General features: G+C 32.4%; 1 protein-coding gene across 3 annotated transcripts in view; it reads right to left on the minus strand.

The window, feature by feature from the left end:
* LOC145284718 (uncharacterized) overlaps positions 1 to 16,664 on the minus strand; it is a 155,823-nt gene that overhangs the window by 15,953 nt on the left and 123,206 nt on the right. For all 3 annotated transcript variants that reach the window (XM_080133633.1, XM_080133634.1, XM_080133635.1), the window contains exon 4: positions 6,261 to 10,634. In XM_080133633.1, the coding sequence (XP_079989759.1) occupies positions 6,261 to 10,634 (4,374 nt within the window). The remainder of the gene's footprint in view (positions 1 to 6,260; positions 10,635 to 16,664) is intronic.

A 16,664-nucleotide genomic window follows, 5' to 3' on the forward strand; every position in this document is an offset into this window, starting at 1 on the left:
ACAAAAAATTAATATTTAATATGCCTCTCCCCTGCTTGTTTTTCTTAAAATAAATTATTCCTTATAATAATTGAAAACACAAACATCAGCTTTATCAGTTTGTTTATACGGTGCGCAGGTCAATAAAAAAAAAAACCAAATTCGTCGCTTTCATCTTTGTTTATTTCTGGGGTCCTTCAAACCTAATTATTCAGATAAATCAATCTTATAAAAACCTTACTGCATTGTAGCCTAGTAATCTGACCATTGGATGAGGAGCTTTGCAACATAGTAAAAATTATTATTACCAATTAATCTCCTGAAAATGTTGTGGATTGATGTATTCAACACAAATCACTGTGTAGGCAGAATATTCTCACAACCATGCTATATATCAATATAAAAGAATAACAGTATATGTACATTCCAAGATCCAAATATTTATTTTTCATGTAAAACAGCTCTTCCATCGTGTTAAAATTTCAGTACATTTTTTAAAGATCTATTCTGTTATGCAAAAACAAACGGTTATTATTATGTCAATACTGTGTCTTTTTGTGCATAGACTCTTCAGAAAAATTAGAAATTCTTGGCTTGGATAGAAAGATGTATGACAATGTATTTTTTCTAAAGAGTATATGCATGAAAAGAACCAGTATTGACATAATAAACGTGTATTTCTGCATAATGAAACAGATCTGTAAAAAAAAAAAAATGTATCAAAATTTTAACATACTAGAGGAGCTGTTTTGCATGAAAAATAAATATTTGCATCTTACGTAATTTTAATATTAATCTTTTATAGACTCTACTGTTATATTTAACATACATTGAGCTTCTAAGCAAAAACAATTGGTATACACAGAGTGAAATATAATTAAAAACATTTTACCAAAATAATATATATTTAAGGCCTATTTTATCTATGGTAGGGTCATGACAGCATAAAGTTGCAATTGGATCGTAAATATTTTACAACCTGTATTAAAACATTACAGTAAATACTGCCTGAAAGATTCATTTTATTTTGCAAACGTTATTCAAAGGTTTCAGGTTGTTAATAAACTTACGTGTTCTTATGACATTAGCAACCTGTTTACTTGCGTCACGATTTTAGAGACTATAGATATCTGCAGATTTTTATATCGTAGCCAGATATCGCCTCTCCCTATTTCTAAAAGCATATTTGTTGAGCTCATAAAATTTGCCGCTACATTTGTTGAATTCAGTTTCAATGATGTAATGTATCGGCAAATAGAAGGTGTGTTTATGGGCTCAGTTTTGTGGCTGATAATGGCAAATATTTTTGTGGGTTTCTATGAAGAGCAATTATTCTCTGGACCCATGAAATCCTTAGTCTATTTTTGCTATGTAGATGACACATTTTGCCTCTTCAATAATCAAACAGAGGCAAATAATTTTTTCTCCTTAATAGGATGCATCCCACATTACAGTATACTTATGAAGAAGAGTAACACATCCATAGCTTTCCTTGATGTATTGGTAACAAAAACACCATCTAGTTACCTTACATCTATATACCGCAAACCTACATTCATAGAATTGTATACATGCTGGGATTCATTTTGCCCCCGAAAACGTAAGATCAGTTTAATTTGGACACTAACACATCGTTAGGGTCCACATTGCTCAAAATCAAAATTGGATGAGGAATTTAAAATAATTACTGATAATCTATCCAAGAATGGGTGCCCTTTAGATGTGATTAGGCCAGTTACAGAAAGGAAAATTGCTGAGTCCTCTGTAACTAAAATTCAAACAGTTAATAAATGTCCAATATATCTGTGTTTACCATGGTTGTGGACAGTGAGAAATTTGCAAAGCAAATCAGCTCAACAGTGCAAAATTGTTATTTTGCTTCAAATGTGCATGCCGTGATCTTTACGAGAATGTTAATGGCATCCTCTTGAAAAGATGTTCTACCATCTTTTTGAGAGGATGGCATTAATGTTCTCATAGAGAACATGAACCATCATTACAATAATGTAATTTACAATTTTGAATGAAGTTGCAGAGCCAACTATGTAGGTTGAACAACATTAAGATTGGATGGAAGAGTCCAACAGCATGTACCTACCAAAATCAAAAATGGGACATACCAAGCAACAGACGTACTTGCCAACACATATGGGTCTTCAATCACTGACCATTTCATTAAAAACCCGTTATGTGCAGTGAACTTTAGCACAAATTCCTTTCAATCCTGAGTCGTGCATATATATATATATATATATATATATATATATATTCTTTTATCTATTATTATCTTTTTTATCTATTTTCTTTTTATCAAATATTTTAATGTATTTTGAAATTTTTTAAATATTTCGCACTTATTCTTATTTGAATTTTTGTTCCATTTATCCCACAACCTGTTAATCATGTCACTCACTGATATAAAAAGACAAGGACATGGTAATCATGCATAAAAATATACCATGAAGACCCACATACTCAACAATCTGATGAAAATACCTACATAACCAACACAATAGTACAAGCCATCACAAAAGTATTACCCCCCCCCCACACACACACACAATTAGGCACAATCAACCTCACAAATATAAAAAAAAACAACAGATTATCTTCGCCATAAAATAAGGAATAAAAATTTACATGGCAAAACCATGAACAATCCATACATGAGATCTGATCTTTAAAGAGACAGGTTACTCAGCAATGTCATATCTTGCATATTTTTAGAATTCCTAGAATCTGACCCTTTTAAATATAGATTACTCCAATTTTCTACATGCTTTAGATATATCAAAAACATACATAGTTTTCTCCCTTAAAACATAAACGCAGAAGACATGATGAAAAAATTAGACATTGCTGACCTTTACATAAATGCTACATATGAAAAAGAATCTAACACCATAGTGTTGCCTAGACATCCTAATAAATAGTTCACAACTTCTCAAGTTTACAGATACAAGTTTAGAGGATAGAGTCTAACACCTCAACAAGAAATATTTAAAATTCACTCAAAATCTTTTATATTAAATGCCTTCAAACAGAAAAGAACACCCACTGTTTCTGATGCTCACAGATCCTTCAACCTACCTACAAACCTCACAGCAATAAATCAAACTAGGAATTTCAATCACAAACTGCATTAGCAGCAACTAAAAATGCAAAGAATGCAATATTGGTGAAACAACAAAACATTGATAAAGGAAGTACAAGCATAAAAGAGTCACCAGAATTCTCTTGAAATTAGATTTCAGCGAAATATTCAATTTCACTGAATCCCACAAGAAAAGTCTTAGCAGTCATTGAATCAGCTATCATTTCCCAATCTAACCACAATATCAAAAAATAAATAGGTTTCTACTACAGCACATCTATTTTAGCTAACATATTTCTAGAAAAAAAGATTTAATAATGGTTAAAAAATATTTTCTACCTACAAATCAATTTTTCCAAAATATAAACAAATTTTTGTTACATTGCCACCATACTTGCACTATTATCCCCTCTATTTTCTCCTTACTCACATCAATATCTGAACAAAATGCCAGTAAATTTTTCTTTTCCTTTTCTTATTCATTAATCAAACATTTATAAAAAAAATTGTTAAAAAGGCCCCATCTCCGTCTTTTTTTCTTAGATCTATGTGATCAACTGTAAACATTAAAAAAAAAATAATAATGCTAACTTTGTTTTGATCATGTCTTTTGTAAAATAAAAATGGAATATTTCACGATATAAATTAATCTGATTGTATCATACTGGTAGATCAGAATTTTTCCCCTTTATTTTTCTGTAAAGAAAAATAGGTTATAGAATATGAAAGAATCCATAGAGACTAATGAAAACATTTGTTACAGTATTTTTGTAGTCCTATTATAATCCTTTCATAAATAAAATAAATTTAAATAAATGCAGAGAAAATTTACTTTTGTACATATAATTGATAATTTCATTTAAAATTTTTAACTTGCTTTTTCAAACAAGAACTAGTTAATATTTTAAAAACAATATATGGACAACAGACTTCCAGCACATCTCCACTGCTACATGCTAACAAGACAATACTGATAACAGAGCGTGCAAGTATCTTAACAGATGGGCTGAGCACTTCAACTCTGTACTAAACAGGATTTCTTCAATCAATGATGAGGCGATTGCACAACTTCAACAAATTGAAGCAAACCAAATACTTGATGAGTTGTCCATCATCCAGGAAGTTGAAAAAGCTATACAATAGCTTTCTTGTGGTAAATCTCTAGGCTCTGATGGCATACACTCATATAGATGACCGGTGGTCTCACAGTGACAAAAAAAAGTTATATGAGCTCTTGCTTTCATTTTGAGCAAAGGGCCTACTTCCCCAGGCATTCAATGATGCATCCACAGTGCATATCTATAAGAGGAATGGAAACAGAGCTGCAACAACCACAGAGGAATCTCTTTCTTAGCATAGCCAGGAAAATTCTTGCAAGACTCTTGCTCAGTTGTTTAACAAAGCACTTGGAAGATAGCCTCCTCCTGGAAAGTCAATGTAGTTTTCATGTGAGGCATGGTACAGTTGACATAGTAGGAAAAATGTCAGGAACATTACCAAAACCCTACACAATATTTGTTGATTTGCCAAAAGTCTTTAATACTGTAAGCTGATCAGGTCTATGGAAGATCATGGCCAAATTTGGATGTCCTGATAAATTCATCTCAATTGTCAGAAAATTTCATGATGGCTTGTGTCATAGATGATAAAGATGCTTTCAATGACTTCCCAGCCTATGGCAGTGTTAAAAGGGTTGTGTACATGACCCAACACTCTTCAGCATGATGTGCTGACTGAAGCATTCACTGCAGATGCCCTCAGAGTAAACATGAATTATTGGACAGACAGAAAATTGTTCAACTTAAAACAATTAATGCAGTCAGCATCATACAAGACCTGTTTGCTGATGATCAATATCAACACAAAGCAAAACAGGCAACATATTGTAAATGTTTCTTCTGAGGTGTGCAACAATTTTGGTCTGACCATTAAGGAAATACACCAGCTTGTTCCAGGAAAAGAATATGTTGAGCCTCAAATCTCAATTCTGTGAAACCCACCAAAAAGCTGTGAACAAATTCACTTAGGCAGTACACATAGAGAATGAAGTCAACTGCAGGATAAACAAGGCTAGTGCTGCCTTTGGCTGTTTCTGATCCACTGTGCAGGAGAAAAGTGGAATTTGGCTGCAATACAAACTTCATGCATATAGAGTGGTAATTCTTACCATCTTTATGTATGTTTGCAAAACTTGGACTGTATATGCTAGAGACACCAAGAAATTTCCACATTACCTGTCTTCATATACTATTGAAAATCAAGTACCAAGACAAGATACCAGACAGCGATTTTAGCCTGGTCAAACTTCCTGTCAGTACACACCATATTGCAAGTAGTGTCAGGTATGTTCGGCAGATCATATATGCTGCATATAAGATTCAATTTAAAACCGCTTCTTTACAGTGAGCTGTCCAAAGGAAAAGAACTGTAGGAGGACAGCAGAAACGGTTCAAAGACAGCCTGAAGGTCTCCTTAAAACAGTTTGGCTTGTATTCTAACTCGTAGAAAAGAACCCATTACAGATGTTGCTGCTGTTCTAGAAGCCATAAAGGGGCTATAATTGCTCAATCTGCATGCATTAAAGAATACAAGAGGAAATGTACCATTCAAAAAGACAGCTGTCAGCATCTATGGTAGAGAATAATCCCACAGGTGTCCCACATGTGGGAGGATACTTCAGAATTTGGTTTGACAAGCCATCTTGGGACCCACAGAACAATTGTGTGATGATGGTTATTTTTGCAAGTGATGGATAAACATCATTAAAGAAAAAAAAAACAAAAAAAACAATACTAAGCAACTTTCAGTATTTACTGTCAAAAGCTATTTCATTGTAAAAAAAAAAAATTAATAACAATTTATCAAATACTTAATTATTCATAAGTTTTAAACATTTTGAAGTTTTGTTTTGTAATGTGTACACATTTTTGTAATATATAAGAAACTAAAATATTCATAAATAAAATAATGTTCACTCTAGTTGAATTTACTTTTAATATGTCATCTAAAATCTATATTTTCTAAATTGCAATCTGTAAATTTTTTTAAAAACAAATTTAGCTACTTTTAAAAGATTAAGTAAACTTGTGATAATTCAATTTTGTTAGAACAATTTTTTAAAAATAATAATAATAAAAAAGATGCATATAAAGTCCAAAATAAAAATAATATTTTTTAAATTTCTCACCATCAAATATTTGATGATTTTGACAATGTTCTCGAAGTCGTTTCATTCCTCGTGAATGTATTCTTTCTGTTTGATGAGAAATAGTTTTATTATTAGAATAGAAACCATCAAGTAAATTTGGTTTCTCATCATTATCACAAATAACAGATTTTCTTTCAGGATATGAGACGTGATTTTCAGTCATTAAATTATTCATTTCACCTGAACAATGGAACTTTCCAGTATTACTGAATTGAAATTCTTCAACAGCCATATCAGTATTGATTTTCGATTGCTGTGGCTCTTCCCAAACTTCAGACTCATCATTGTTTAACACCGAAGCACTGTTATACACAGTAAATTTTTTCAGTAAAGGACCATCTAAATTTTGAGAAATGTTCAGGTTTCCACCCGATGAATGATTGGAAGAAGAAGAAGAATCCTCAGAATAACAAGACATGGGAACTTCTTCAGCAGAAAGTTCATACTGTTCCACAGACACATCAGATTTAATTTCAGACACATTTTTAGAACAACTTTCATGACAATATTGTAAATAGTCAGGTTTTGCTTTAGTTTCAGATACTTCAGTGTTTGTTTGTTTCAAAGTGCAGTGATTTGTCATTCTTTTTAAGAAAAATCTATTTTGCTCAAACATTTCACTTTGAGTTTTTAAGGATTCTTGCATATTGTTTTTGCCATCACAATAGAAAGAATTTTTTGAATAAAAATCATGAACTTCTGATAATAAACGTTTATCAAATGGATGATTGCAATCATATGAAGCAGGTGATGATGAGCTTGCACAGTTACTTATGTTTTCATGCAAAGCTACAGCAAAATTCTTATCAAGAAGGCCATTCAATAAAGATTCTTCTGAAAGAGCAAAATTAGGTTCAGTTACATTAGAAATAGGTGTAGATGGATTTAATCCTTTTGAAGGAACTATGGACGGTTTTCTGATTTCTGGTTCAATTGCTTCTTCCTGTGCAACACCATCACAACATGGAATGACTGATTCTAATATACTGGCATTGTCTTTGTCAGCAGGAGAGAGTTTATTAACACAGACAAACTTATCCGGATTTTCTAAACAAGAATTCACATTGGAATACTCTCCTACATGAGTTTCCATAACTTCACCATTGTTCCTTGGTTCTGAGTTTGATTTCTCCACATAAAAAGTCGGTGTTGTATGATTCAATTGATTGATTTGTAATAATTGCTGTTGCAAATGGATTGTTTGTAATGGGATAGATAAATTGGTACCGCCTGTCCAGTGTGGAGACAAACTGTAAAAACTGCTACCACTCTCATAGCCGCTCCCATGGCTAGGACTGACCAATGTTGGCATTTCCAAAGTATGATTCATGAAAGGACTAGCAGAAAAATTCACTTTGTTATAATCATCTGAAACAGCTGTCCCTAGAATCTGTAATAAAGGCAATTGCATATTTGGCAACACAACAAACTGAGCAGTTGAAAATGGTGATAGATTGTTTACAACTGGCGAGGTAGATTTGTCAATGGTAGTTTTGTTACTGTTAGCCAATCGAGAATGCACAAAACAAAACGGAGCATGTGGGAGAGCACCCTCTGCGCAACATTTTGGTGGATAGATTTTGCTTTGAGATAAAGAAACCGGAGTCGCAGTAACCTTAGGGTGACAATCAGTAGATGGATTGTCATTGTTAACATCAGCACAAGCAGTAGATAAATTTGAAGAGAGTTGAGGGCTTAGTCCTTTTGCCTGGTTGACAATATTTGTGGTTACATTATCAGCAAGTTGTGAATGTAACAATCCAATTTGTTGTTGGCTAGAGCCACTGACAGTCAATGGTCCAGCAATTAGTAATGGGTTACTACCAGCAGACTGAGTACCAAGAGCCCCCACAACATGCACAAGAGGTGACTGATTGAGAGATGTCTGTGAAATTCCAACTGTTGGAATAAGTTGAGTGATGGAATTTGTAACAGTTGTTACCATAGGCAATGAGATTGGAGGCATAGGTGTATTCATAGCAACAAATGGAAATTGGTTGCTATTCATAAAATTGACACTCAGATTTGTAAATTGTGGATTAATACATTGAGTTAGACCAGGTAGAATACATGCATCAATATTAGTAAATCCTTTTTCTGAAACATCTTCCACATTAGCTTTTAAGTTAGGACTATTTTGTTTCAAATAATTCTTATTTATGGAACAGTCTACATTTTTTACTGCTGCATTATCAGATGTTAAGGGTGTATTTTGAATTAAACTCTCCTTGTGACTACAATTAAAAGATGAGACAGTTGATTTTGTATCTGGAGAAGTCAATACGGTTTGCAATGTACTGGCAAAGGTAACTTGAGATGCTGCAGTTACAGAGGCTTGATTAATTACATTTGTATGAGGATTTTGTAGCAAGTTTGTTAAGGCAGTACCAGCAGTCAAATTCTGTGAAACTGTAGAACCACAAACTATTCCATTCAAAGATGAGGAACCAGCCTGTTGAAATATCAATGGTGCATTCTGTACAGAAGTAAGGCCAAAACAGTTTGTTATAGAAATTGGTATTTTTGATGCTATTGTAGTAGATAGACTAGGTGATAAAATAGTTGTGTTACTTGGAGAGAGATTAAAGTTTACCTGGAGAGGCTGATTGATATGAGGAGGATTTATAATTTGTTGGTTGAAAAGTACATTCATAGGTGAACTTGTTCGAATTATCTGAGCTCGGGCAGCAGCAGATAACAAGTTACTTGCAGGGAAATCTGATGCTTGATTAAAGATTTGCTGCAAACAATTTGAAGTGAGACTTTGTGAAGAATTATCATCATCAACTATAAACTGTGCGGTTTGACAAGTATCACAACTACTACTTTTGGAAAGATTATTATTAGGGTGAGTTTTTAAACAATTTGTTGACTTTGTATTTATGGTGACAAAATCAAGGGTTTCTGTTTCAGTTACGTTATTACCAATCACCTCAGTAGAATTTGATTGAAATTTGGATTTTTTACATGAAATGGCAGGACTTGTCATTACAGTTGGATTTAAAATCTCTGTTTCTCCCACAAGTTGTGGTAGTAAACAATTATTTACATCATGGTTTGGGAACAACTCAGAATTGACTGCAGACTTCAATGGAGATGCTAAAATTTTCTGATGGCCAGTGGAAGGCAAACAAATAGAATTTTTAGTCTTTTTGTGAGCCATTATTTTACAAGGAGAGAGAGTTGAATTACTTTCACTAACAGAGAATGTACTAAAAGATGGAGAAGCTGGTTGATCTGACTGATGCCCTAAATTTTCTCTTCCAAAACCTACAACCGACTTTTGAGAATATACAGAATGATCCAAATTAGATTCTTCAAACTCATCAGATTTAATTGATGAAGTCATGGAACAATTAACTATTTCTGTTTGTTGGGCAAGATAACCAGTCGGATTGTCTAAAAAAGAAGCAGGACTATTCTTCGACATTAATAAAGATGATTTGCCTTTCATGTTTTGGCATTCTTTTTTATCCTTTTTAAGATTATGTTTAACTTTACAATTTAATATAGGGTCAGGTGAAGCAACATCTGTGATAGGACAGAATAAATTAGTAGAAATATTATTTGTGTACATTCCCGACACAGAGTTTGGAGTAACAAGAGGTGATGCAAACTTTTGATTCCCAGCTATTTGCATGTGTAACAACATAGAATTAGCCTGATTCATTTCAGGATAAAATCCAGTTGGTGTGGCCAAAACTGCATTTTCAGATAGTTGTAAGTTTAGAGTAGTAGAAGTAGTAGAAGTAGTAGTAGTAGTAGTAGTAGCTGAATTCTGATATGAACTAAAGGCAGGATTAGTAGCAGCAGAAAGTGTGTTGAGAGTTGATGGTTGTACAATCAAAGGATGTTTTAATTGCTCAGGAGGAAAGACAGTTTGGATAGTGAGTGGATGAGGCTGAACACCAAGTGTTGCAAATGGTGAACTGTTTTGTAAATGTAAAATTGGAGTTTGAATGTTGTTTGGATGGCTGTGATCTACATTAGTATTAACTTTGCTTGATCCATTCATCTGATCAGAAATAGTTTTTTTATTTGGATCTTTAAATCCTTCTATTTGCACTTGGGATAAAGGATTATTTTGTTGTAAGTTTAAAATGAAAGGACATTTTTTGGCTTGATTTGCTGTTAAAGTTTGTTGTGTAGTAGTAGTAATAGTAGTAGTACATGATGGTAACAGTGTTGTTGACTGAGAATTATGATTTCCATTTGCAGTTTTTGTATTAAGCATAGTTGAGTTAAATGAGGATGCCAGTTTCAATTTCTCTCTTTCTGCAATAAGCTGAGAAACTAAGATGCCATCATAGGAAGAACTATGTCGATTTTTCACTTTCTTGTTGAGTTTGGAACCTAAAATGATAAGCAAAAATTGTTTTCAATATTAATAAGTAAAAACAAAATTTATAAAAAACAACTTTTTTATTGTTGTAAAGTGTAAACATTTTATACAAACAAATATTACAAAATTAAAAAGTAATCAATTCAAAGTAAGATAAAAAAGAAAAACAATTTACAAAAGTAATTTTTATTATATTCAGTAAAAAATGTTCTCAACAATTTTGACAGATGAAAATGAATTTAAAATTACTATGTTGATATTCAGACTTTTGCTAACTAATATGGCATTTGGCTATGATAAGGTTAAATCATCTGTATACTGGGACATGCTCCTAATACCATTCATATCAATATTACCATCACATTACATATGTTTACACATGTAGACCCAACACGTAGCAGAGTATGTCACAAGAAACATGACAAGTAATAACTTGACCCCATTTTTTTTTGTAACCACAACATTTATTTCCTCATTCTCCTGCCATGCATGACTTCTCTTTACAGTTGTGTCATCTCTAACATGACCTCTCCTTTTTAAAGTCCTAACACGATATCATTTTTCACATGGCTCCGTATTTGCATATAGCTGCCATACTCTGTTACATTCCGTCTAATTGATATTCATCACTTTATATGAATCTGTAGCTTATCACTTATTGTCATGAGTTTGAATAAAGAATCCAGATTGTGATTCATGTATAAAGAAATGCACGCAAGAATTCAATGGGGCCCAGTTAAGGGCTATGGAGCCTAAAATACTAGAAAAAACTTTTCTATAATGGAAAACAGTGAGAAATGAGAAAAGCAGAGAGAGAGCGATTCAAGCTCTATTTTGAAACCTCCAACACAAATACAAAAGCAGAAAAGATAGAAAGTAAAAATGTCCTTTAAAAATGTTAGTAACTTGCATATGAGTGAACATTTCATTTTGATAAAGAATAATAGAAATACAAACTATTGAAAGTTAGTGAAAAGGTCACAATGTTATAGTACTGATAGCCAAGAAAAAATTTATCTTCCCAAACACAAATTCTTCAAGTTTAAACAAAAGGAACATTCAATGCCAAATCATCCAGGCCACTTTACCACCCCTCTCACAATATTTTATTCTGTAAGATATATATAAGTTATGATGAACTGCCAAATTTCGGATTCAGCAATCAATGGGAACCCGGTTTTTGAGCCCAACCAAATAAGGCCAAGAGGTCAAAAGAGGACTGTTGTGATGTTACAAAATTATAAAGTTTTTGAAAAGTATTTAGTTTCTAACCTAGAAAATTGCCCCTATGAGGGTTTTTTGAAAGGGAATCTGAAAATAAACTTTAGAAAATCAGGGGAGTTTATCTTGTGGAACTTTTTTGCTCATTTATATGCTGACACAACTTCCACAGGAACCCCCCAAAAGGGTATAACTTTGGGGGTTAAAAAAAAGACCACTCTAGAGGTCAAAGATGATATCTGTTTTAATATTTAGAAAGGCAAAAGATAACTTTCAGAATATATATATATATATACATATATATATATATATATATATATATAGGTTCGTACTTTGTTTTTTATTTTTTCACATTGAAATTTAACGCCAAAAGTTGACAATTTAAAAAAAAATTGTAGTTGAAAATGCTCAATTTTCGTTTAATGTTGACAAATATAAGAAAGTTTTTTGGCTGCCTGGGTGTAATTTAGAAGTATATATGTCTTATGATTTCATATTTCAGTTGTTAAATTCTTTTACTCTTAGATAAAAGTTCAATGTTTTTTCTTCATTTTTATGATTGAATTTGAACGCTTGATTGAAGTTATATGAAACCTTGTCCAAAAGCGCATGTGTTGTCCCTCTCCATGAGTGCACACTGTTTTTTGAAAAATAACTAAGTCCAAGTTTGACATGCCTCAAAACATAAGTCCCCCTCAATAAATCTGGAAAAATGTAGAGAATAATGAACTAAAATAATGAACACGAAATTAAAATGTTACATATTTCTAAATGTATGGTTTATATGGCTAAAATGATTTTTATTTATCTTAAATTGTCGTTCACTATTTGATGTACAATTGGGTGGGTCAATTTTCATAATGAATTTTCCAAACGGCACCTATGCATTATCCTCTCTACATGGCTAGTGAAAGCTATTGTTCTGGGTTGGACCATGAGGATGCATGAATTTGCATGTGACGTCTTTATTTTTCAAATTCACTTGATCAATAAGGACTATCCACCAGTACCCATCAAACAAGCATGCTGCATAGTCATTTAGTTGAAGGAACTTCTTCATCTCTTCTGATGTAGGCATTGTCAAGAAAGTATAGTTCTTAATCTGAACTGTTTACCCCTAATTGAAGGAGTTGATGCTGGCTCAAAGTGATGACAGCTTCGAGTACCTGACACTGTGTTGCCTTCAGCATATCGCTTTTCCATCCTCTCCCGAACAGCAACCATATCCTCTTTGTAAATTGAAAAGAAGAGGATTATCTTCAGCTCCTCCTGACAGACCTTCTACCACTCCCTTGAATGTCAAGTTCTGGTCATAAACAGATCTCTGCAAACTTGTTCTTGCCATCTTCCATTTGACTGTACCTCCTATGCCATCGCCAGGGGACTTCCCATGGCTAGTGGCAAAAAAGGACCACAAAGCTTGGAATCCAAAGTCAACATTGTGGTGGCAGAAGTTTATAAAGTTTTTGTAATTCTTGTACTGATCTGCACACTCATCACTGATTTGTGGAAATAGAAAGTAGGATTAGTGTTTGCGCTAGCAATTTGAATGTTTTGGAGAATAATGATGAGTCTACTACACAAAAATATCAAGATTAAGAAAATATCTCTTTTCTAGTGTTTTAGGCTGCATAGCCCTTGACTGGGCCCCATTGAATTCTTGTGAGCTATATTCGAAGATAGCTGCAAAGATTTGCTTTTGGGAAACCGTCACTTTGGCAATTTCATTCATTTTCATATGCAGCTAAAAATTGAAACAAATATTCATGTTATGGTAAAATTACTAACAAAAACAATATGTATATATTGTTTGCAAATGAATCAAAAACATTCTTTTTATATCACATATTTTCACATCATGGCTTCTATTCTTTTTTTCAACCCAATCATCTTGAGAAAGTCTTTAAATCAAAATGAAACATTGATGAATATTTGAACACTTTTTGGTTTTTCATTTTTCACACATATATATATATATATATATATATTTCCGTACGGGCACTTTTATTGATAGTATATGCATTAAACTCTAGATATTTTATGAATTGTGCAAAAAAAAAAAAAAAAAAAAAAAAAAAAATCAACATAATTTTGGTAAAACAATCTGATTATTGCCTGGTTTTCACCAGAATTGTTAAAAATTTAATCAAATCTCCCGGAAAAGAAACTGGTTTATTATTTATTTTGTAAATAAATAAGTAAATTTTTGTCATTGACAAACTAGAAAATAGACAAAGAGAAGAACTTAAAATGATTTTTGGACACTTTTTTCAGTTTTTGTGAGAAAAATACACTTTTAGTCATGTAATACAATGTCTGGAAAAAATTCATAAATTTTGTGACTTCAAAGTATCGTAAAATTTAAAAAAATGATCGAAATGACTTCTTTTTCCCCCCTAGAAATTTATTCTATATTAAGAACAAATAAAGACAACATTTTTTCAGATATGGTGTAGATTTGTTTGGTATCATTTGGACAAGGTTCTGCATAAATTGCTCATTCAACTTCAATCGAGCATTTAAGTTCAGTCATAAAAATGAAGAAAAAAACATTGAACTTTTGTCCAAGAGCTAGAGAATTTAACAACTGAAATATAAAATCATTAGATAAACACATATATACTTCTACATTACATCCAGGCAGCCATAAAGCTTTCTTATATTTATCAACACTAGCTGGACCCGTGAAAATTTCACGTTTTCTTTTCTTTTTTTTTCACATACAAATTATCCCATCACATATCCGTACCTTGAAACATTTACATTAACCCTTTACTGCCCTGGCCGACGAATTCACCCTGTGTACTATTTCTTTTTAAATAGTAAATGAAGAGTACGGTAGGTAAAATGTATGTAAATATGTATATACCAAAATCACGATATTAGTGCTCCAAATATTCTCAATAAATACATCTTCATTTATGTTTTATAAATATGTTTATTTAAAAATATTTTCAAAAGTTTTATTTAATTTTTAGCTTATTTATTTTTCTTTACATTTGTTTGTTTGAGAGAGAGAGAGAGAGAGAGAGAGAGAGAGAGAGGGAGGGAGGGAGCGATAGATAGATAGATAGACACACAGAGTGTGAGAGAGAGAGAGAGAGATAGAGAGGGAAACGCAGTTTTCGTTAATTAAAAATTAAAAATGATGTGCGTCTTGAACCAGCCCGTGAATGCTCTGCATTTATGGAATGAGAATAAGCATTTTATGATCGAAGATCTGCTGCTTAGATATGATAACATAACTGCTGAAAATGTTGCTCTCCACTTTCTGAATACCTTATTCATGGAAAATGGCATGAATTGCAACATGTTTGGTCTGCCTGAACCAGTTGGAGATCATCCTGGACATGAAGATGTTGAACTAACATGGAACCCTCAAGGCAGAGAGAGAAAAAACAGATTTTTAAATATTTTATTTTTTTTAATATTTGATCTCTGCCTAGAGCGTTCGTTTAATGTGTAATCCGCTATTCCAGAATAAAATCTTCTCAACCAATCAAATTTGCCGGAAAGTGTGACACACATAGATAGATAGATAGTTACAAGCGTATTGATATATAGATTAGACGAAAATTGAGCATTTTCAACTACAATTTTTTTTTTAAATTGTCAGCTTTCAGCATTATATTTCAATGTGAAGAAAAAAAAACAAAGTACGAACCTATATATATTCTGAAAGTTATCATTTGGCTTTCTAAATATTAAGACAGATATCATGTTTGGCCCCTAGAGTGGTCTTTTTTTTACCCCCAATGTTATGCCCTTTTGGGGGTTCCTGCGGAAGTTGTGTCAGCATATAAACGAGCAAAAGTTCCACAAGATGAACTCCCTTGACTTTCTAAAGTTGGTTTTCAGATTCCTCTGTCAAAAAACCCTCATAGGTGCAATTTTCTAGGCCGGAAACAAAATACTTTACAAAAACTTTATAATTTTGTAACAATGGGTAGTCCCGTCAGGACAGTCCTTTTTTGACCTCTTGGTCTTATTTTGGCTGGGCTCAAAAACAGGGTTCCCATTGATTACTTGGTCTGAAATTTGGCCGTTCATCATAACTTATGTATATCTTACAGGGGTCAAAAGGATAAAAAAAAAATTCTGAGGGGGTTCGATCTTTTACTGGATGATTTGGCATGGAATGTCCCAAAAGAAAAATCAGATTCAATTATTGTGTGAGAACATAAGTCAGTAGAAATTTAAACAATTTTTGGAGAACCAGACTATAACCTAGAAAAACAATTAGGACAGGCCACACAGTGCTAAAGAAAGGAGGAAACAATAATAAAAAATATAAAAAAACATCAATGGGAACAGAAAACATCCATACTACATGATTGTATAAAATGTAGAAAATCAGAACATCTTACTAAAATATGCAAAATAAAAAAATGAAAGTTCAGATGTATTGTGATGTTGGATCACAAAAAGTACAACATGAATGCCATATTTAACAAGGATATATGTACAATGGTAAAAGATAAATAAAAAAGTAAACAAAACATTAGGTGCAAATTTTACCAATTTTTGTTTGATATCTTTTGAAACGTTGGTATTTTCATATATTCTTATATATGAAAATACCAAAGTCCCAAAAGATATAAAACAAAAATTGATAAAATTAAGATTCTGATAATTGAAAGTGGCAAATAAATAAATAAAATAACAACATAGAAACCAGATTTAAATCTTAAGAAGTTGAAGTTGACCCACATCTTAATTTATGGTGATCAATTTGCAATTCCACTAGAGACTTCCTCTATTTTGGAATGTTTGTAGTTTGACAACAGGCTAGTGACCAGTTACTTTAAAACAAACAAAAA

This window comes from Euprymna scolopes, chromosome 9 (assembly GCF_053919585.1).
Source record: "Euprymna scolopes isolate OS-2025 chromosome 9, ASM5391958v1, whole genome shotgun sequence".
Taxonomy (NCBI): Eukaryota; Metazoa; Mollusca; class Cephalopoda; order Sepiida; family Sepiolidae; genus Euprymna; species Euprymna scolopes.